The following is a 23,213-nucleotide window of genomic DNA, read 5'->3' as shown; positions in this document are numbered from 1 at the left end:
AGCTGGCTCAGACCATGGGCCATGATCTCCTGTGCCAAGGTGTGGTAGCTGTACATGTGTGCACACATTTACAGTCAGACAGAAACTGATTACTTCATTGTTCTGGGCCTCAGTTATTTCTCTTATTTTAAACTCTGTAAGTAAATATATTCTATAAAAATGTACTTTCATTATCCTGTTAAAGTGGTGCCTCTTCAGAACAAAATGTTATTTTCTGTCCAAACAGAAAGAAACTATGTGCAATATCTTACTTTACAATTGCTGTCTGTTAATAATTATTGCCAATTTGTGGTTAGCTTAAAAAATAATAGATTCTCTGTGTGTGGTTTTTGATGAAAAATAGCCATTGTGATGTTTGTTGGACTTTCTGCCTCAGGGATCACTCTGAGTACAGTGTATGGAGCCAGTTGAATTGAATACTTTGTGTCTTTGGTGTTTGTTTTTCCTCACTTCTCATCTGTCAACTGCTGTGCTCATTTTCTTTTCATTAGTATTGATACTTGCATGAAGATGAGTCAGCCAGATTCAGTTCTCAGTTAAATGTGTGCAAATCCATCAGAATAAGGTTTTGACTTAAAGCAGTAAACCAGATCTGAAGTTTAATTCTGTGCTGCTTGCATGTTTCTCTCTCCAAAAAAAGAAATCATGAAGTTAGAGTGGAAAATGTGTGTGGCCTGGCTGGATCAGAGTCAGTGGTTGGCTCTGAAATGGGGATGCTGGGAGTTGAACATCATGCCACCAAACACTCATGACTTTCTTTGGTGTTTCAAGCAAGGATTTGGTGTTATTACCTTGATGTTTTCCACAGGTTGTGACTTATGTGCTAAAATTAGCTTGTGCAGAGTATAAGCCTTAGCAGTAAAGAGATTAATTACTGAAATGTAGATTCCTGGAACCAGATGCTCCCCCATTGTCTGAGATGTTTCTGCCATTAGTAAATTATGTGCAAACATTCATTGCAGCCATCACTATAGGAGATCTGATCTTAATGAGATTACAAGGAAGTTCTTGAGAGAAACTGCACTTGGAATTGGGCCTATCCTTTCTCATTTTTGCATCCTTCTCTTTTATGGCTTGAAGTTAAAGAATAAAAAGTGCTCACCCAGCTGATCTTTCTTCTGAGTGCATTAGCCCTTTCCCTGTCTTTATTCTCCCATGAGCTTTAGGAGAGCTTTTCTCACCTCCCTAGAGCTCCCCAGAAAATGCATCCAGCTGCCTGTTTGGTCTCTCCACCTGGCAGGTGGTGCTTGAGCCTGACTTTTCTCATCCCAGCTGTGACTCTGGTTGGCTTTTGCAGTGCTCCAGTTCCTCCAGCTATTGTCTGCTGTCAGCTCTTTGGTTTTAAGCAAGGGCAGAGCCCTTAAGGAGGTGCAGTGATCTAAGCAGTTACCTAATATTTTGTTTGTTGCCAAGAATGTCCAGTTCCTTTGGCCTTTCAACCTTGCAGCTGGCTCTCCTTTTATCTTTAACTGGGCTGTTAGGAAAGAAACCAAGTCCCTTGTTTGCTGTCTGCTCCCAGGTGTCGGACATGTGCTCCCTAGGACATCCTCCAGATGCATGTGAGCATCATGTGTGTCAAAGGCAAAGGGAAAGCAATCCTAACCTTGAATCTGGTGCACCCAGCAGGAAACATTCACTGTTGCTTTGCACTTTCCAGTATTTCAGATACACAATGTATTTTGTTGTTCATGATGCAGCTGATTCTTCGTGATGACCATTTGCCCCTTGCAGCACCTGATTTTATTTGTGGTGACAGTGCAGCAAAGGTGTCACTTGGGGAGGGACTCGTGACTGGAGTGTTTGTGCATCTGTCACCTGCTTTTGTTCAGAAACCCTCTGACCAAGCAGCTCTGACAGACAGCATGCTCATTCCTCAAACTCATCTGCAAATGCAAAATATTTTAGCAGAATGTATGGAAGTATACAGAGTACTCATAAACACAGTTTGAACTGAAGAACTATTTGGAAGTAATAGAAATCTTTACTACCATGTGCTTAATTCTGCTTTTTATATAAAATATTAATGTAAATCCAAGCCTGGAATTAAACCAATATGTTTTAGCCTGTCCTCTCTGAATCTAAATGAAACTGTAAGTATCAGTTAATAAAATGTAGTTCTGAAACGTTTCACTGTATTAAAAAAAGCCAATTCTTGAAGAATGCACCAAAGCAGACCTGCCCAGATGAAATGTTTGAGATGAGCTGACATAAAAGTTTGTACCAGCTCCCACTGAGAAGTTTCTTTACACAGTATTTTTAAGCTGCCAAAAGCTTTTGTACGTGCTAAGTGCTTGCCAATTTTTCCTTTTTAAAAGAACTCAAAGGCAATTTTAAGTTACATGAGCCTGAAGAAAAAATCTGAATTGGTGGCTAAACATTGTGTTTTGTAAAATGCATTCAGAAGACAACTGTATTTCTTGGAAATATTTTCAAAAAAGGTTTTGTTCCTACAGTTAGGACGTGTCTGCAGTGTTTCAGGCAGAACAAGGAGCTGAGTGAGGAAGAACTGCAGCAAACTCTGCTTTATTTCCCATCCACATCCTTTTCTGGCACTTGTTTATGCCTAGCTGTAGCGTGTATTTGTAGAAAATCAGAAGTTAACCTTTTAGTTTCTGATTTTCTGACCAATTCTTTTGTTTCCAGCTCAAGTGATGCTTAATAGAAACACAAGTCGTGATGTTCGAGCAATTTCCCAGTAAAAGGGAATTTTTTGGACTTTCCAGAATTTCCATATTAAAAACCCCCCAGAATTTCCAAATTAAAAAAAGACTCCTTGGTACAGAGTCAGTTGTCAGTGACCAGTTCAGGGTTGATATCAGGCCAGAGTGAAGGTGCAAACAATTGTGTTTTTGTGTTGGATACAAAGAGCATAAGAGCATGATATGGGAGGGGAGAGAAACACAAGGGGAGGAATACTGGCTTATCCCATTGGAGAAAATAATCCAGAAAGGGTGAAGGAAGAGGAATCACTATGATTCAGCTCTCTGCCTTGCAGGGGCTGGGACCTGGAAGCTTAGAACAGCTTTACTGTGTTAAAAACAACATCCTTTTGGAACTGTTTTCCAGTTCACTGAGAAATTGCAAATAAATTTTGCTTTTTGGCCTATCCTTGGATAGAAGAGTTCTATAGCAACTTCTTGGGAGGCCTTTAATACCTCACAGAATGCAGACAGACTTACAGGAATTGGAATATTGCAGAGAAGGGTGAGGAGAATCAGCAAAGTTAGTCCATGACTACATTTGTACATAAGGAGTGGACCTGGACTGCCCTGAGAAATAACTGTGAGGGGATATGATGAAAGTCATACAAAGAGTGGTCAGAGGCATGTAAACTTTGCTTGCAGTTTTTTCTCAGAAAAGTGAAAGAAGATGAACTAGGGATCATCAAATTAAACTTGTGGGGGACATTTTTGGGGAAAAAACGTACAGGATTAACAGTAAAACTGAATGTCCTTGCCACAAAATGTATAGGCTTGAAGGATGACTGCAAAAATTTGTGAGAGAAAAGTCTTTGAGAACTAGTCAATATGCTGGTGCTGTGTCAGGCTGGGAACCTGCATCAGTGCAGATTGAAAGGGTATCCAGGAGAAATTCTGTTCCAGTGACCACATTCTGTACTTCTACCTAAGCACCTGCAGACACAGGTGCAAAAATGTGGTTTAAACCTAAGCATGCTTAGAAAAACTGAAATTTGGAATGGGATAACTGAAGGAGAACAGTTTGATGGATTACTTTATATCTCTTTTTTTGGGCAAGGTTGGGTTACATGTAGTTTTAATGACTTTACATGGGCTCACTCAGGGGCACTAAGCACTGCCACTTGGGTATTTCCCTTATGGTTTTTCCCTTCTTATTTTGGTAATACTGAAGATTGCATATTTTTTTTATGTCTCAATTAGGATAAACAGTTTTTAATTAAGAAATTAAACACAAAGGTCTGGAAAGGTGAAACAATTCTCTGGGTTTACAGAAAGTTGTGTCAGAGTGAGAAATACCATATCAGATGTTGGCACAATTTGATGATGTTTTATTTTCTGTGTTCCAGGAGAACAAAAAGAGAAGGACAATGTCAAAAGGACACAAATTGTCTTTCTCTCTTTTCCACACACCAGATTTAATGAATGTAAATCTGACTTGCAGAGTTTTATACTTCACACCTTTTTTTTTCTAAAATGAGAAAATAATCTTGCTTATTTGCTTTTGAAATTTGTGTGCTTTCTGTCTCTTCCAAAATGCCATTATTAACTTTCAATTATAGGATCCAGATGATGAATTATATGCAGTTGTTTTCTCAGTTGCTTCAGATAACCCACAGGCACTAGGAGAGGATATTACAGGACTTGTGACATTGATTGTCAGTTACAATTATATGATATCAATCACAATAATGATTGTAGAGTCAGCTTGCACATGTATGGAGGAGTGTTTTAGTGTTACAAAAAAAAGAAAAGGAGAGGATTCTAGGATTTTTTATATCAATATTATAGCATTGTAGATGTTGATTGTGACCTTGAGTAAATGAGTTGCCCAGCCTCCTTTTGCTTCAGTTATTCCAGCTGGAAAATTGGGTGAAAATGTGGATTCTCTTTATAAACCAGATGTGTTGATCTGAGGTTTCTCTTAATAAAGAAAGAGAAAAAATCATTTTTGCAGCATAGCGTAGACCTGAATAAAAAGGATTAAAATTACATTCAGAAAAGCAAGCAACAGGAGACAAAGTCACAGCTGCATTTTTGTGTCTGGAGGTAGTATAAAGTCAGATCATTAAGTTATTTAATCACCTTTCAGGTCCCTTCATCACTATGTGTGTTGCTATCAAGGGCTGATTCCAGTCCAAGTAGATGGGGTAATGTTTATTTGAAATTTCCCAATGGATAAAGCTAAAGCAGAAATTAAAGTAATTGCATATTTTGCTTTTGTACACATCAGCAGGACAACATTTGTAATGGGAAGTTTATTCTTCCAACCTGATTGCTGCTGTAAGAAGCAGCATTTTGTTTGCCTAAAGAGAGTAGGTGCAGCCCAGTTTGTGCCCAGGCTGTGCTCAGCTGTGCTCTCATGGGGCTGCAGTGCCCTGGGGAGCCTGGCACTGGCACAGGGCACCAGCTGGCAGCACCGTGGCACAGAACCAGTGCCCTGCTCCCTGTGCTGTCCTGGGGCTCTGTGCTCAGAGGGGCTGATGGGGTAGGAGAGGAACAGCAGCAAACACGAGAGCTGAGGTGATGGTGTCTGTAAATGAGACCATCATTAGGTTCTCCAGGGCCCTTTTCATTTTCATTCAGCCTTGTAGCAGATGAGTGCATTATATTCGTGCTGTGTGCAGGTGGGTTTCCAGCTTGGGGAGCTGCTGGAATGATGCTACATTCCATCAGTGTTCCTGTGGGGTGAGCTGGCAGACATGTTGTGGTGGCAGGTTGGGAGCAGGCTGGGGTGTGCAGGAGGAACAGTGTTCTCAGGCTGTGGGACAGGGAGGGACTGCCTCTGCTCAGCCAAGCCTGCTACCCCAACAGGAGGACAGCAGCATGTCCTTCAGGAGCTGTAAATTCAGCAAAGGGAGGTAGCAAGTGGCTTTTGGGGCGTGGATGTTAGCAGCCAGCCCTTGTTGGGGTTGAGATGGTGAAATGACTGTCTGGTGCTGTGTGGGTGATCAGGCTGGGAGCTGCCAAATTGCTCTCCCAAATTGCTCTCTCTTCTGCTCACACCATCAGGGACCCCTTTGGTCCTGGGTGGTTCTCTGGCAAGGCACAGACTGGCACAGACAACCTGTGCATGGCTCCTGTCGCCACCAGCTGAGCTGCAGGGGCTGTTTCAGCCTTGCATCCACGGCAAAGAGACACTGCAGCCTCTCCCAAGGTGTTGTGTGTGAGTGCACTGATGATAGCTGGAGCACAGAGAAGGTGAAGGCACAGAGGGGGGAATTGCTGAGATCAGCACGCTGATCTGCCTGGGAGGAGCAGAGATGGATTGACACAGGCAGAGTCTCTGGCATCAGGGAGTGCTCTCTGGAAGGATCTGTTAGCAGAGCTCTGACAGATAGAAGGGCTGCTTTTCATGGATATTTATGCGGGGGCACCGTTCCCTTGCCTTGGAGAGCTCACCTTGTGTGCTGATGTCGTTTTAACTGTGATGGATTCCCAGCCCTTTGCCTGGTCAGAGTGAGCTGTATGGGTGTGTGGGCAAAATGCAAGCACCAGCTGCTCTAAAGGCTTTGTGGAGTGTTTGCATGCAAGGCTTGATGTATCAGTTTAAGCTGTTAAACCATAGGTGGAGTCATATTTCTTAAAAAAAAGGTGATCCAATTTCAGTCAATTCAATACCAGAATGGCTTTGCAAAAGGTTGCTGTAGATGTAGTTTTTCTAACTCAGTTGTTTTTACCTTTCTGTTTACATGGTTTTGGTTTCATATTATTCCTTTTTTTAAAAAAAGGACATGTTTATATGTGTATGGATCAATAGTGAGCACTTAATTCCCAAATAAAACCTCTTGTTTGATTTGGGAGTTTTTTGATGGGGGAGGAGGAGAGGAGAGAATGTTCAGTCTTTGACAAAGGGATTGGGATGGAGGTCACTGGTGCTTTCTGTGGTCTTTGTTAGGTGCTAGTAAAAAGCAGCTATCTGTCCCTGGCCCCAGTGGGGGATCTGCTTTACCTGTCCAGCATGAAGCTTTTTGCAGGGCAGTTTTTGGGGGCAGTCACGCACCACTCCAGAGCCTGGACCATGCAGGTAAGGTGAACGTGGTGTCCAGTCCCTGTCACCTCAGCTTTAGTCTTACAGTCCCATTAGGAGTTTTTTGACAGTCATATCTGAAAAAAACCACATCCAGTGCGTGGCCATTCAGTGCAATCAATGTCCTAGAGAGCATTCTGACCACAGGAGGACAGTGTGTAATATCTGATCCTGCTGGCTTTGTCCAAACCCCAAACTGGCTTCTGGCAGCATTGCTCTGTTCAGGGTGTCACAGACTGTGCTGGGGGACTTGCTGGGGATTGACACTGAACTCATGAAAAGCAGCATCAGCCTGTACACCTGCACTGTCTGGGTGCTGTGGGGTATTAACTGTGTAAATCTCCTCACTATTGGCCTCAGAAGACGAGTACACCAGCTATGTCTCCAAGTTCTGAAGAAAGTTATGTGAAAATATTAAAATTTAAAAAGAAAAATATAAAGAGCTCTTTGTGACCCTCTCCAGGAACCTGGATCTGGTGATTTTTCTTCTCCCCAGTACCTGAGCTAATAGCTGCCCCATGTGCCAGCCTGTAACTGTGGTCACAGAGTGCAGGATTGTTTCTGGTCCTGCCCCAGGGGCTGGGTGTTGGGCAGGGCTGGCATCCTCTGGTTTTTCTTCTGTGACTTTATTGTAGTGGTTCTTCCAGGAACTCTGAAGTGCTAGAAGTGCCACAAGCCATTCAAGGGAGGTAGGGAGGTTCTTATCTGCACTCTGCCAAGCTGTGAAACATCAAGTGTTCCAGAAGATCTCTCTGTCCTGGTCTGGGCTGCACAGAGTTTCTCAATGACAGTGTCACTGTCATCACAGGGTCTTCATTTATAAATGAAACAAGTGTTTTTATTAAAAGCTTGTGTTTCGTTTCAGAATTTAACCTTAGCATAGGCATAATATGCAGTTGATGCAGCTTGTTCGAACAAAAGGAGCTTTCTTACTTGTTAATTAAACTTTTTCTCAAATGTGTTAAACAAAAGGCCTGAGTCAGGATTATACAATTATTCATCTATACACTGGCATAAGTCAAGATTGTGTTTTTGACTTGCACTCTGTTCAGGTCAGCATTGCTCCCAGACAGAAGTCCTGAGCTGAAGGGAAGCATTCATTCCCTAAAATTTGCTATTAATTTGATGTTTGCATGAGATTTTTTTTTTTCTTCTCTAAATCTGTGTGGAAAAAATGCCACTGTGAGAAACAAAAGTATCAGTCCTTGATCCTGCTTGGTTGGAGTTGCTAGATTGTATTTCTTTAGAAGGACAGTATGGTGAATTATTTGCTACACAGCAAATATTCAGCCTGTTTTGGGGTGTCTTTTATGTTAGTTGAAGGTACACACTTTAGGAACTGAATTTTTGTATCTTTCTCTGGCTCCTAGCAAAGCACAATTGAAATGTATTTTCCAATGATCACATGATTTACTGTAGCAGTGAATTTGTTTTGTTCAATGCTATTTTTTACATGTTGCTGTATATCACAATTCAAACCAAAGTAAATGAAGCATGAAAATTAATAGATCTAAAAGGGAAATAAGAAACTCTAGAAGAAATGGAGGAAAAGGGAATTAAAGTTACTGTAGAACTTGTGACCCCCATTGGAAAATTAAATGCTACTGGTTCTGCAGCAAAAAGAATGCATAGTTTTTTTCCTGAACTGGAGCAGAGATTTCAAATATCATTATTCTTCCCATCTGGATATTTATACATTTTGAAAACTGATGGGAGCAGATGAACATGTCCCACAAAGCAGAGCAGAAGGCAATTAAACAATTAATAGACTACTTTACATGATGGATTGTTTTTTGAAGGGCTTCAGCATCCTTATTTTGACTCTATGACTTGGGTACAGCAGTTCACAAATGTGAACCAAGGCTTGTGGTTTTCCTAGGGCCAAATACCTTGGAATAGCCGAGGTATATTGGTAATACCATACCTTCTTGGAATACCTTGGGGTATGGATAATACTTCTCACCTTATACATTATAGTGCTGAATTTAAAAGCAGTACAGGAGCTTTATTCATATTAACATAACATAACCAATTCTATAATCATCTTAAATTATCTGGCATCTTTAACTGAAAAGATGGAGAAGTGTTGAGGAAAAGTTAGGAAATCTTTTACAGAAACACTGATGCTAGTGAAGTTTGCTTTGTACTTTGCTACAAGACAAAGCATTATTAGACATTTGAATGGTTTTGTTATTGCCCATTACAAGAGGGATTTGCATCCAAAATAGATCTAAGAAAGTGGAGTCTTTATTTGCAGTGTTTACTATTATTTTGGTTCATATCTCTGTGTGAATGCTGTAGCTTATTTGTCATTTCAGTGCTTCAACTTTTTAATGCCTTGGTGTTGAGAAAATACAGTGATTTTAGTCTTGTTCCTGAAAACCTATCTGCCAGAGATATGGCAATAAATGAGGATTAATAATAATATTAGGAATGAAAATATTTTGGACAAAAGGCACTCAGTGGAGTAAACTGGATGAGGACCAGCTGGAAGCTTTAACCTAAGTTCATCTTTTATATTATTTTGGAGTAATTCAAGTTCATTAAAGTTTCAGGAAGTGCTAGTGACCCTTATCTCAGTGGAAAGGGCACCCTGGACAGGCTCCTCTGTGCTGGGGGAGGCAGGAAGCTGAGGAGAGCCTTGCCAGGGAAAGGAAGGATGAACTCTGCTTGTTCTGTGTGACAGCTGAGTTAAGGAGTGGATAAGCAAAGGAGCCTCAGAGGAACTGATACCTGCCCAAAGTTAAGGCAGCAGAGCTGATGATTCCAGCATTAAATTTAACTTCTGGCAAGGAGCTCTGGTCTTGGCTGCTGCGTTCCCTGTGTTACATGAGAGGCACCAGGGACTCCAGCAGAGATAGTGTGGTAGTTTGAGAGAAAACAAGGGTGATTCCAGCTTGGTTAATGCTGTGCTTCTATATTGGTAGCTACTTGAAATGTCTGCATACCTTGGCAAAGGGTTTCTGTTGCCTTTTTTGTTTCCTAGGGCCAGACAGATGCCTTTCACCACTAAGTAGGAAGTGCAGTGAAATCTGTTTTAGGGCATTACACAGCAGGCTGGTAGCACTCAGTTTAAAGGAGGTGATCTTCTCAAAGGCAAAGCTGAATGACCAAGATAATACTGAGATGGGGGGTTAATTCATGGGTAGCACCATGTTTTAACTTTGGAAGAGAAAAGCAACTGATCAGACGGATGTGGTTTTGTGGTGTTCGGGTCAGACGTGCTGGGCTCAGTGTCTCTGCTCTCCCAGAATGGAAACCTAGCGTATGGAACAGTCCTTGGAACTCCTGCAGAGGTTTGTTACTTTGGATCAAATGTTACTAACCTTTAGAAAAGTGTGGAAGAGTTCCTAGATTTTGTAGAACTCAGAATTATTTGTTGGAAAGGAAAAAAACATGGTGCTCAGGATAAAGTTGCAGATCTCAAAAAGAGTAATTAATTAATTCAAACAAGTTGTGAGAATGATGCTTATTGTCCAGTTGGCAAAAAAAAACAGAATGAGAAAGCAGAAAAGCTATCCCTTTGTCCTAGCTATGCACACAGATACTCAATAAAAATAAAAACCTAATGCATGCCTCATGAGGGCTGTGTGCCTAGGGGAGTGCAGCATTGCTGCTGCAGCAGGATGAATCCTCAGCTGGAACACAGAAGAAAAGGGTCTCTGTGTGTGCCTGCACATGGGTGGGCACTGAGGGAGTTTGTTCAGTTTTAAAAGACCTTTGTGCCCTGCCAGCCTTCAGACAGCTGAGCACTGGGTGAGTCTCCTACCTTAATTAAGAATTTTTTGACTGGCCATGTCACTGCTCCTGTTGCCAGTGCAGTTCTGAGGCCCTGAGTGAGGGCTTCTCCATTGCCAAGGTGCTGCTAGGATTGCCCCTGTATGGGGCAGTGGGCAAGGGGAGCTGCTGGCATTTCCCATGTGTGGGGCATCTGGGGAGCAGGCTCAGTCTGGCAGCTTTACTTCTCCTGAGGTGGGAGCAGGGTGTGAAGCAAGAAAGTTCTTAGCTGGCAGGTTACAAGCGCATCTAAAACCTGCTTTTTACAAGCAAAAAATGTATTTTGGACATCAGCATATGAATTTCTCTGTTTTCTCCTTTTTTAACTGTGTGCAAATTTAGGAATTTGCAGGGTTCTTCCTCTTATTGGTGTTTCATGCTATTTTGAAAGGGGAACTGCTACCTTGGTCCAAAAGCAGCAATGGCCCTGGCAGCACGAACCTGTCACTGCCTGCTCTGTGGGCCAAGTCAGCTGTTGAGGGGCTCTGTAGGAGATGGCTGTGCTGTGAATGACTGTTTTTATCTTGCACACACATGAAGTAAAAGTGCAGCTGTTTTGGCTTTCGAATCAGGGAGGGTGGTGAGGAGAAAGGATGTGATGGTGTTTGAGACAAAGATAGATGTTCACTTGCAAGGCTTTTTCTACAACTTCCTATTTCAATTTGCATTAGAGGTGGGGACTGGGTGTATTTATGGTTTAATGAGACGCTCTCGCCTTAATAGCAGAATGTTGTTCACAGGAAGAAATGAGTTATTGCTGGTTTTCTTCTTCTTTCTGTTCAGTTACTGTGGATACAGCATGTAACTTTTAGACCTACTTCTGCCTTAAAGAGCATATGCAGCTTCCAGTTGTTGTGCTGAAGCTGCTGAAGGAAGGAGGTTGTAGGAGCACAGTTTTTAAACAGATATTTTTTGGCTGCTTAATTCCTACGGACACAATGAGCTTTCGGGGGAGATTCAGAAGGGAGGCCAGTGAACTGCGGAGGAAGAGAAGGACCACTAGGAGAGTGAATCAAGGAGAAATTCAAAGATTAAGCTGTGTGAGTATGCACCCTTCTTCCACCTCTTCTGAGAAAGGGCTAGGAAATTGCAGGTCACTCTTAGGACTGCACTTCAGTGAGAGTAGGATTTATTGCTTGTTGTTTATGTAGGAGGCACCAAGCCTCATTCAGTCTGTGAATAGGGACGGAGCACTGGAGAGTGAGACTGAAGCACAGAGAGTTCAGGAGTTTACAGCACTCAGGCACATTAGGGAGACTTTTACAGCGTCACATTGCTGCATTCTGACAGCAGCAGTGTTTGAAGTCTCTGTGGCACCTATAGCTAGTGCCTGGAACTTCCATGAAAATTCATAGTGCTCTTCTGGAGTGGAAAGTTCCTCTGTGCTATTTCAGAGTTTGTGATCTGTGATGGGCACCTCTCAAGGCCAGGAAGAGGAGGAAGACAGTGCAGGGAGCCACTGGAGAAAGCTCCAGAAGCCTTGCTGGAAAGCTGGGGTGAGGTTCTTCCCCGTGGGTTGCACAGCAGCTTTGCCACTGATGGCTTTGGGACAGGACTGAGCCTCCTGAAGCTGCACTGTGGGGCACTGGGAGGCTCACATTAACTGCGCTGTGCCTAAACTTCCCTGGCTGAAATTGAAACTGCAAACAGCAAGAGCTAAAACCCTTAGAGCCTGCTGTTGGCGAGTCTTAGGCAAGTACTGGTTTTCAGTGTATTCTCTTCTCTTGAAAGTCTACTTTAGCTCATAAAGCATTTGATGGCTTCCCCAAGAAGTAACTGAATCTTTTTCCTCAAGGCAAGAGGTGTTTGGTTTTCTTCCACAGTTTTGTTCATCCAGGTACTCTGTTTCCATGTGCATGCAGAGGGCTCTTTTGAGGTTTTTCAGCATGTTCGGTGTAGCACAATCAGTGATAATGCAACCAAGAAGAGTATTCTCATTTTCTTTTTTAAATAGGAAGGAAAAGAACTTTGCAGTTGTAACACTTGGTCGCCAGTGAAGATGGTTTGTGGTTCATCTAGTAATGTCTGGGTTTTGCTTGTGACTAGCTGCCTTTTTGGATAGGTACTTTACATGGAAGTGGCTCTTTTTGACAAGGCTACTTTATGGTGTAATTTCTGCTGCCCTGAGCTATTGGCATGCAGTCAAAAATGACATGTTTGAGCTTCATGGTCAAGGGTCCCAAGAATCAGCTGCTGGTGCTGCTGAAAGCATCTGACCCTGGCAGTTCACAGGGCTTTTGTAGGAGGTAGGCACTGCTTACTTGACTTATCCTCTTAAATCCTGGTGAGGAGAGATTTTTGTCATTTTTGTACAAATCCTGACTGTACTTTATTAGTGCTCACCAGAAGTGGTTGCAGCCCTACAGGAAAAAAAGCCCTTCTTTTTTTCCATGCCTGGAAAAAAAGTCCAAATGGTAACAATAAGCCAGCAGCCTGCCTGCAGATAAAGAGGAATATATTTGTTCCCTCTTGCGTGCATCCTCAGATTACAGAAACTGAGCATTCAATTTAGTGGTGCTAAATAGAAATATCAACCAATGCATTGTAGTTTGACCTGAAACACAGAGAGCACTGGTAACCCTGGGCCTGTTGCCTGTAATTGGAAATAGGAAACAAGCCTGTTTAATCAGAGGCTTGTGGGTCATGCTGCACTTCCCCTGACGTGGATGCCTCCTTTATGTCAGTTACCCAGTTCAGCTTTGCAGGGGAATCTGTGCTGATTTCTATTATTTTCAACATAAGATAGATAAGATGGGTCACTGTGTCATATTACTCTGTAGATGTATTTCTCTGTAGTTTATTTAGCCCTTAGGAAATGTAGGCACACTTGGCTTTACTTTTGTGCCTTGCAATCTGTCTTTCTGCCCAATATCTCATAATTGGAGCATGTTAAATCTTTGGCCTACAGGCACTTTTTTGCTATCAACCAGCAGCCAGTCTCTCCTTCATGCATCAGCCCTGTGCACCTCCACACAGATTTCAAAGTGATGTCAGCTCCCACTGCAGCTGTAAAGGATTTTGTGTATGGGGACCTTACTCAAAGAATGCATTTATTCAGATACTATTCTTAGACCTGTGTTTTCTGTAGGTGGACTCACATTATTGGCTGGACACTCCTTTTTTTGTAAGACTAATTATTATCTGATTAGCTTTAATTGTTAGTAGGGTGATGATTGAGTTCAGTGTGGTTGACCAGATTTTGCTCTCATTTACATCCTGTGTGTGTAAATGGATTGATAGCCAGATAATTGACTGGGAGGGGAGTTGATATCAAGGAAACAGTTACAAGTCTAACGTCATTGTGAGAGGTGAGTTTATAGTGGTCATGTACACATGATGTTAATTTTACAGATAAAGCCTCAGTGGAAATACTTAAAATAATTTACTCAGATATGTAGCATGAGAAATACCTATCACTTGTGAAGAAATAAATAAACATAGTGCAAGTAGAGAAAGAGATGTATTCACTGGGTAAAATGAAGCAGAGCACCATACATGAGACTTGCCCCATGGGACAGTGACTTATTACTAAGTACTCTAAAAGTTAAATGATATCTTTGAAAAGTTTATTTAGAGCTAAAGCAAACATTTTCGTTAGTTGTTTTTGCTTCAGGAGCTTCTGAAGTGGTTGAGCCCTTTTCAAAAGAGTTGTTTGCTTAGTCAACAAGTCTAGGTCTTCATACATCTAAATTTTAGGTTTTAATGGAAAATGTACAATGGATGTTTGCCTTTGCACTGCATTGCAACTTCATCAGACATACAACAGTGATCAAAGTCTTCAGCATCAGAGCGTGATCTAATAACAGACATTAGAGCTTTCCCTTCGGTCCTTGAAAAGCAAACTCTTCTATGTATTCTAAAACTGAAGTCTGCTAAAGTTTCTTAAGTTTCAAAGTAAGTAAAACTGTTTTAAAGACAGTCCCATGCTGTGCATGGTGTTGTGTAAAATCTACCCCATTTTAGCAGCAGATTTGTGCTGGATGCACCTGGTGGAGGGGTGGGTGAGGTAGGAATGCCTGGGACATCCTCCTTTTTGTACTTCCCTGAACCTGTACACTGATAACCATGGGTAGAGCCCTCTGTCTCCTTAATTCATCCAGTTTGCACAAACAGAGGGGACCAGTTTGCCTGTTGCTCTATCCACTGCTATTGTTGCTGTGTAGATGCTATAGGTGTCAGAGCTGGGCTTCTGCCTCTGCTAGGAGTGCTGCTTAAGGGCAAAAATTGGGACTATCTTTTCCTTAAATGTAGATTTTCCTGAGCCTACAAAGACTGTCTATGTGAAGTTATACGTGTGTGTGTGTGTGTGCGTGCACATTTGCTCCAACAGACTCAGAAGTGCTGTTTACATCAACTTTATACTGGAAGCTCACAAGCTTTGGAGCTTTGGTCAAATCCACTGTGAGCAGCTTGTAGGCTGGTTTGTTAATGTTTCTGCTTGAGGCCATGGCTCTGCCTGCCTGAGACTGTGCTGGAAGAAGCAGACATGAAGCAAAGCCAGTTCCCAGAAGAGCTGAACCAGACTCACTTCAGCATCCCCTTTGTGGTGTACAGGGCAGGACAATGCCCTTTTCCTTCCCTGGGCTGAAGTAATCACTAATGAGGCAAGTGCCTGAGGAGAACACTCCAGCTCTGTGGGCAGCTCCTCTCTGCTCCCATCCCTTCTGCCCAGTCCCCTTCCACCACATCCTCCTGTCCCTTCAGATGCCTGCCTGAAGAGCAGTGAGTTGCATCTTTGGTTTTTGCTTGCTTTCTTCATGAATAGATTCTGTGTGGAAGATTCAAAGAAAGCCTTTTGTTGTTAAAAACTGCCCTTTTTTTTTCCAGGTTTAGGTCAGGTAAGGAGAGAGAAAGTGGCTGAGTGTTGCTAGGTTAGAGGTCTATGTAAATTATTTAAAAAAAAAAAAACCTTACGACGCTTTACAAAACTTTCTTGTTTTTCCCCTGAGGTGACCTATGGACAAATATTTAGTCTAGGCTTCAGAAGTCCTCACTATTTAGAAGCATTTTGAGAGGCCAACCATTTAAATCCAAATTTAAAACTCAGCACTTTCTTGCCAGTGGCTGATTTTAGTAGTTTCATGATTAAATGAAATTTTTTAACCTCCTTCCTAAGGAGAGTTTCCAGATACTCCATAAGCAGAGAGAAGGAGGAAGTTGTTGCCATTACCCTGAATGTTTTTCACAGATTGTACTGATAATTTTATCAGCTGTCTAAGAGGACAAGTGCTAGTCCATGAGGATGGGCATTCCAGAGTCACAAGGCTGCAATGCCAGGTGCACAGCCATGGTTGGGAGGCAGAATTCAGGAAATGCATGTGGCAAAGTCAGACATAGCACAAAGCATCTCCTCTCACCCCCCAGCTGGATGCTTTGCTGGACCAACAGTCCTGTGTGGCTTCCACAGTTTAACCAGAAGGGAGGTAGCTTTGTGACGGCTGGAGCTTTCAAAATTCATAATGAAAGGAAGGATAAGTTCTGTCTTGAGAAACAAGAAGTGCTGGAAGGAGTGGGTCACACCCAGTTGCCTGAGAACAGCTCTCTGTGGTTTGAGCAGCCTCAGCCCGGCCGCTCGTCGCTCGCCGTGCTGGGGCGGCTCCGTGCGCCACCGAAGGCTCCAAGGGCTCCAGCTGGATCATCAGTTGACGTGAAAGTTTTGCGTTAGCTCATCCACATGAGAGGTGTTTCTGTTTTTCAAGACATGCTGAATTCTCTGACAGTAATTTTTAAAGCTGGAACATAATGTAAAGTAGGCTTACAGAGATTGTGATCCATAAAACAATGGTAGTTTAAGCAATTAGGATTCATCCTATCCCAGCTGCATTTGTACAAAGTAAGTCTCATTTAGTGAAGCAGGTCACTTACTGGTATCAACCAGAATTTTATTTGAATAAAGAGGCTTTAAAGATTGAAAATTACTTTTCACTTTTGTTATTCCCAGAAGAGTCTTCAACAGGTTTCCTTTCTTTTGCTCTGCTTGAGCTGATGGGGGTACTATAGCATTTTGGCAAGTAATTTCTGAAGCACCAGGAATTGGGGGTTGGATTCTTCATAATTCTTTGTGATTTTCTCTGTAGCAGAATTGTGTGGGAAGTGGAAATCCCTTTAATGAAATTTATTGGCATGTTGGCTTCAGTGCTGACACTGAAGAGTATATTAGTGGTGCTTTGCAGCCCTGACTGGATTCTTTCCAAGTGCAATTCTCCAAGGTTTACTTAAAGTCATGACAAATTAAACATTTTGGACCTGACAAATGAATGTATTTTTACGGTGGGAGGGGGATGTGTCAAAGAAAATTTTCATTGTACCACTAATTTTAATAAATTTGTTGACTGTGGATCACATACTGAGCCAAAGGAAGCCTTTGTAATGTGGCCAGAGAGTTTGTTGACTGTAAAGAGATGCAGAACAGGCCAAGCAGTCATAAAGAAGATCTGAATCAAAAGGAGAGGCCTGCCTGCTGGTTCTGGCTGTCCTCCCCATCCATACCCCAGACACCTTTTGCAGGCCTTGAGTTGCCTGCCCTGTGCTTGAAATGCAAAACTTATTTTCCTTAAAGGAAATCTGTTGTGTGATGCCGAGTGTGTTGGGAGCAGAGGAGGGCAGGCCTGTGGGGTGAAGCATTTTGAGTGGGTGATTCCTGGCACTCCCAGCTCAGCTGCTTGAGGCTGTTGGGGAGCCCCTTAATCCCAGAGTGGCTGTGCTGTGTGTGCCCCTGGATACAAGGGCTGCCGTGGGACTCCCTGCCAGGAGTTCACGGGCTCTTGGGCTGCTCACCCATGCTCTGGTGGAGGAAAAGGTGCACCCCATGGAGATATCCTTCCCATGGAATTCACCCCAGGCACCAAACTGCTTGGCTGCCCTGTGAATAGGGACATACATTGGTCCTACAGAAATGCAAAAGTTTTGGTGACTCTGTGAAACCCAAATTGTTTTATGGCCTCAGCTTCAGCTCCTTGAATGTTCAGATAGCAAATCTCAGAACTGCTGGGCATGCTGGATCTCTGGCATATCTGAGACAGGGTTAAATTCAGCCTTTATGCTGCATTTTCTCCAAAAGTCATGGAGTTCTGGCTGTTCTTTAGCTTCAGTTTGGACAGACTTGGCAAAGAAATACTCAACTGAAGTTGGCCTGCCCTGGTGGAATATAATTAGCTACATATATTAACCATATATAAACATAGAAAGACATGTGTTATATCAGAGACACAGTGTTTAACTGGGGAAAGGAAAAGAAGAACAAAGGAGTGTGAGAAGCACTTGATGTTGGTGTCATCCTAGAAAGCAGTTTAATTTGCTCTTGTGAGTTTTGGTGAGATTGGGTTTGGTTCGTAATATAATTAAGAAGTCTAAAAAAATGAAGGAAGGTGATGCTACTGTTTTTAGTAAGCGGCCTTTTCTCTTTTAAGTGCCCATTTCAGTATTTCAAATGTTTATTAGAATGAATTGTCATTTTTGACAAGCCATAGCTTGGATGAAATATAAACTCTGAGTCTTGCTTGATCTTTACCAATCTGGCCATCACAATAGTTTTGATCCTTTTTTGAACAGGGATCCTCCTGTCACAGAGATAGGGTTAGGGTAACTGAAGTCCAGGTAACTGAATTTTATCAACTTAACTTCTTTCTGTTTATCTGTTTCCTTATATTTTTTTCCTGGTACATGGAAGAGAAGGAATTAATTTAAACATCTCTATTAAATTCAATAAATTCTAGATATTCATGATTTGGTGTCAGAATAATATGACATTAAACCATAGAGATCATAGCAGTTAGTCTAGCTTATTTTTAGAATGGGGAAGTTCTTGGGATGACTGTTCAGAGACTATTGGTCTCTGTTACATCGTTTCCTCCTTCAGACAGCGTTCACAGAAATGCAGCTTTAGGAGGATGAGATATAATTATGAAGAAAAGATGGGTGCTAACATCAGTGCACAATGTCTGTGCATCTGGAGGCAAGTCAAGTACCATATTTGATTCTGTAATATCATTTATGTGGATATTTTGGGTAATTACTCCTGGGAAATATAATCCTTTCTTACCTAGACCAGAAAATGATGGCCATGAAGCCATCTATCACTGGAGGAATCTGGCTGGTTTCACCCCTGTGAAACTATATTGTCCTCTTATGGTGTTGGCTCTGATTTAACATCTCTGCAGTGTTCCAAAAGAGTGTGGAAAAGCTGGCTCAACAACATACAAAGCTGCACTACACTGTCAGGGTGTGAAGTAAATGGTACTGCTGAGATGTTGTAGCAGGTGAGGAGTCAGAGAGTGCCTTTTTACTAGATGTATTCACAACCATTTCAGCACAACTAAATTCATTACTCACTTGAGATGCAGAATATAAAAAGCATTACAGAAATCCAAGCCAGCATAATGCGATTTTGGGACGGATTGCCAGGTTGGCCTGTTTCCAAAAAGAACAGACAAGTTAAATTGAGAAGAGGCAGTGCTGTGGTTATTAAATTAGCTTTAAATCAGCCCCACTCATTTACAGATCTCTGCTAGTGCTTGCAGGGAGGAATTTGCTAATCCCAACATCACTGCTTCTGTCTGCTTGGGAGGGAAAATCCGAGCAGCCCCCAGACCCGCAGAGATAAGCTGCTAACTAACCAGCTGCCACTTCCCATCACAACTGCAACACCAGCACTGCACTGCTGAGCCCTGCCAAGTGCAAAATACTGGCTCTGCAAAGCATGGAGTCAGTGTCCACAGAGCAGAGTCTTCTGGTCTGTGAGAACATGCAGAATTGATGGAGAGAGGCATCATGTTGATTATACTATCATGCTTGATGCTGGCAGGGAATGGACTAAATTATCTCTGCAGCCAGTGTATTGACAAGGATGGGCTATTACTTGCATCTATGATTTATGGGAGCTGGCATAACACAGTATTGCATTTTACACAGGATTTTGCTGTACTGACATGGAGGGAAGTAATTTTTATTGCATCAATAGGAAAAGATCAGCATAAATATTGAAGTGCTTCAGTGAAAAGTTTTGCTGTAGCTTTGATAATGTGATATCTACTTGTATTTAGTTCAGATGTGTAATGTTTCTCCAAAGACTTCTCTGTTAACATCTGTTAAAATGCTTCCATCAAATCATGCCCTTTGCAGCACTGAGAGCAGGAGGATGAGTGCTGTGGGAACAGAGATGTTCATATGCTTGCTGTGTTCCTCTGCTCCGGGGTTTTCTTGAATTGTATTTTTGTCTCATGTAAATGACCTTGCAGCTGCCAAGGAGAAGTTTTCCCCTGGAGTGTTAGAGCAGAATTCAGCAATGGCTTTGTGAGCATTGCTGGTTTCTGAAGAGCAAAGAGAGGGCAATGTGGCATAGCTTACCCTGCCTCCACTTGCACCCCAGCATCTGAAGAATTTTAACTTTGAAGGGGACGTAGCTGCATTCACCCCAACCTTACTGGGATTTCCAGGGGGAAGAAGGAATACCTCTTCCTTCTGCCAGCCCCAGAAAAAAAGGTGGTTTCCACAGGCGTAGAAAACCTGCAAATGCTCCACATTTTTACGGGATTTCCCAATATTTCAAGAGAAGTCCCAAAATTTCTGGGGTTTCTTGGCTCTCCCCTAGTCTACAACTTCAGTAGGAAGGTGACTACTTATGTCATTTGTTTTCTTAATTTTTTTTTTTGGAAATTCTGAAAACTGACATTCATGATGTTTCCAAGGAGCATCTGACCAAGATTAAGATTGTGTTGGCACATGTCTTGTTTTGGAGAGCAGACATTTGATGATTTCAGTGGCATATCTGTCTTACTAAGAGTTGAGATTGTTGCAGAATCATAAAGCCTGACAGTATCAGCTCTAGGAAGGGAGGGTTATCAGTGTAGTCAATGTCACAAATTTTCTGTAGAAAATGTTCATGTTTTAATGAAACCACAACATAGGAAAAATGCCTGTGTGAAGCACTGGTGTCTCATAAATGTCAGTGCATATATTTCTTTTACTTTGAGTCTTCTGGTAAATGTTTGCTATAAGGTTTCCTACTGAAGGTAACAGTTTGCTTTCTGTTGAACTTGAACTGAGTGAACTTTGTTCAGGCCTAGGTATCATTACCAAAATCAGTGGTACAGCACAGATGGTACACTCAGTGTGCACTGGTATTTTCTCTTCATGGTTCTAACTCCTTGAAACATATGTTTTTAAAGTAATATTTAATAAATAGATGCAATGACAGCTTTAATAACAAAAAGTCTGAAACTCCCATCAAAAGATACTGCAGTGACTTAACAGAGTTTGGAAGGGAATGAGAGCAAGCTGTGTATGGTGATGTGGCCAAGTGACCCCATTAAGTTCCTGTGGGGAGCCAGTGTCAGCAAAAGACAGAGAGACCTCCCTCAGGGTATGGCTGATACTGAGCCCAAGAGCTTCTTGAGCAGGACTGGATATTTATGTGTCAACTGGGGCAGGCCAGGGCTAAGTACTGGCTTGGGACAACTTAAGGTGATGTGGCTGGGTTATTATGAAATCTCATGTCCTGGTAGGGCTCCTTGTCTTAACTGGACATCACAAAACCAGAATCCAGTCCTGTCACAGAATCTGAATCAAACATTAAAGTGGTCTTCTTCGATTTGTTACTGCTATGTGTTGATCTTGCCTCTCTTTTATAATCCTTTAATGTCTCAGCATCAGCAAATAGTGTTTGTGGCCTGTGAATGCTAAATAGTAATGGTTTTTAGAAGTTTATTGCTCTTAAGTGTGCAAATGGAAGTGTGAGAGCTAATAGATCAAGAAGAGAGGTAATAGATTGAACTGCTGAAGAAGCAGTTATAATTTTTTTTAATTGCCTTGCCAGACTTTGGTGGAGCTTTGATGCTTTAAGCAGGGAGTTGGAGTAGATGACGTGCAGGGGTCCTGAGTTGTTTTGTGATTCTTGCAGCAGTTACTCAGCAATTGAACAACTTTCATAGAACATGTGTATTCCTGTGTTTTAATCTAATTTGTGTGGCTGTGTTACTGATACTTAAGTATTCATAGATGCATTTGATGCCAAGGGGAGTCTTGGACTCAGTATAAAGGGGAAACAATGTTCATAAAAGATCTTGAGATTACAAAATAAACAACTTTCTAGGACAAAGTCAAAAGAGAGAGGGACTATTACATTTTAATCATTATACGTATAATGGACCATACATGAATGAGATAGGTAAAATCATATATGATGGACAATCTCATTGGAGAAAGTTGTTTTATGGAGATGTCAAAGCTTTCTTTTTCAATACACCTTGGTTTTGATTTAGGGAAGACAGAGGAAAATTTTATATCATTTTAAATAGCCCAATGAAAGAACAGTGAATAAAATACTACTTATCTAATGTCCTCTTTTGAATCAGACTAAGACAGTAAATGTTTCTGCATTTGCTTTCCACTAGTGTCCTTTTTCTCTCTCATCACTTTCGTTTTCATCCCTTCTGGAACTTCTCTTGCTCTTTCTCATTCACTCTCTCTGATGCTTACATCTTTGAATTGAGCAAATGTTCTCACTCTAGTACATGACTCTTCGTTTGTTTAATGTATTCTAGCATGTCAGGCAGGCTTCTCTTTTTCTATTTTTGGGTTCTATTTCAAGACACTGTGACTTTACTTTTTCCTGTGGTGGTTTCTTACTTTAGTGCTGTCTCAGGCAATAGTAGTTCTGCTATGATGATACTGGTCCTGCTTTCTGACAAGAGAAGCTGTGGAGGTGGATGCCAGATAGTTTATCCCAGGAAAATAACCTTGGATTATTACCAAGTAAAACAATATGGTGGCTTTCACAAACTGCCAGCAGTTCTAAAGGTGAATTGTGTAAGACGGTGAAGAAAAAGTAGATTTCTTATTCTGAAACACATTAGCTCATAGTGTCTATGTTCAGTTCAAACTGTGTCCATCAGTTTTCTTGATGTATTTATGGAGAAAGAGAGAGAATTCCTGAGACTTCCAGGTAAATTAACGTGGTGGTTTCAGTCTCTGTAATGAGCTGACAGATTGCTCTGGAGTTTTGAGGAGGAGAGTGGCTCTTACAAGTGGCCCAACTTCCTCACTTCAGTCTCATGGCCTGAGCTCAGATGCAACAAGCTGAGCAGAATGAAAGGAGAAGTTATTCATGCTTTGGTGTACAAAAGCAAAAATGCCACAGATCTCAGTTTATGAAGAGGGGTGGGGAAAGCAAATTGTGTGTAAAGAGATCACTTGATCTTTTTTTTTTTTCCCACAGCAGGAAAAACCCAAACTCTTGCAGCCTTTGGATTATGAAGCTGTTATCACAGAGATCGAAAAAAATATTGGGGACAGCCAGTTCAAGGATCTGATATTATTCCCTGATGATGACTTTTCAGTAAGTACAAGGCAAATGTGTTGTTCCTTTGCTTAGGTTTGTGCTGTTCATTGATTTAATCTCCACTGCTAGAGGGAGAGCCAGAAATTGTCCGAGGGCTCTCTAATATTTTCTCCACTCATGCATAATGCCATACTTCCCTCCCACCAAATTCATTTGGCTTTTGGAGTTTTTTTCCTTTGTCATTTATATATGCATGACTTTACTGCTCGGGATTAGATAAAGTTTGAAGCCCTGGTTGTTCCTGGATACGGATGTTCAGGAACCCACTAAACATGTTATTCTATGATGTATACTTGTCTGTTTGCTCAGCACAGTATTAGTTTGGCCAATCTTCGAATCTCTCCATACTGTTATAGTCTAATTTAATCTTCTG

At 41.8% G+C, this 23,213-nt stretch overlaps 1 protein-coding gene across 2 annotated transcripts in view; it reads left to right on the top strand.

Moving 5' to 3' along the window:
- The window catches only part of DOCK10 (dedicator of cytokinesis 10), a 144,159-nt gene that overhangs the window by 34,323 nt on the left and 86,623 nt on the right, over positions 1–23,213 (top strand). For both annotated transcript variants that reach the window (XM_054515907.1, XM_054515908.1), the window contains exon 2: positions 22,718–22,837. In XM_054515907.1, coding sequence (XP_054371882.1) covers positions 22,718–22,837 — 120 coding nt within the window. The remainder of the gene's footprint in view (positions 1–22,717; positions 22,838–23,213) is intronic.

This window comes from Molothrus ater, chromosome 10 (genome assembly GCF_012460135.2).
Source record: "Molothrus ater isolate BHLD 08-10-18 breed brown headed cowbird chromosome 10, BPBGC_Mater_1.1, whole genome shotgun sequence".
NCBI lineage: Eukaryota > Metazoa > Chordata > Aves > Passeriformes > Icteridae > Molothrus > Molothrus ater.
This window is presented reverse-complemented; position numbering and strand designations above follow the sequence as displayed.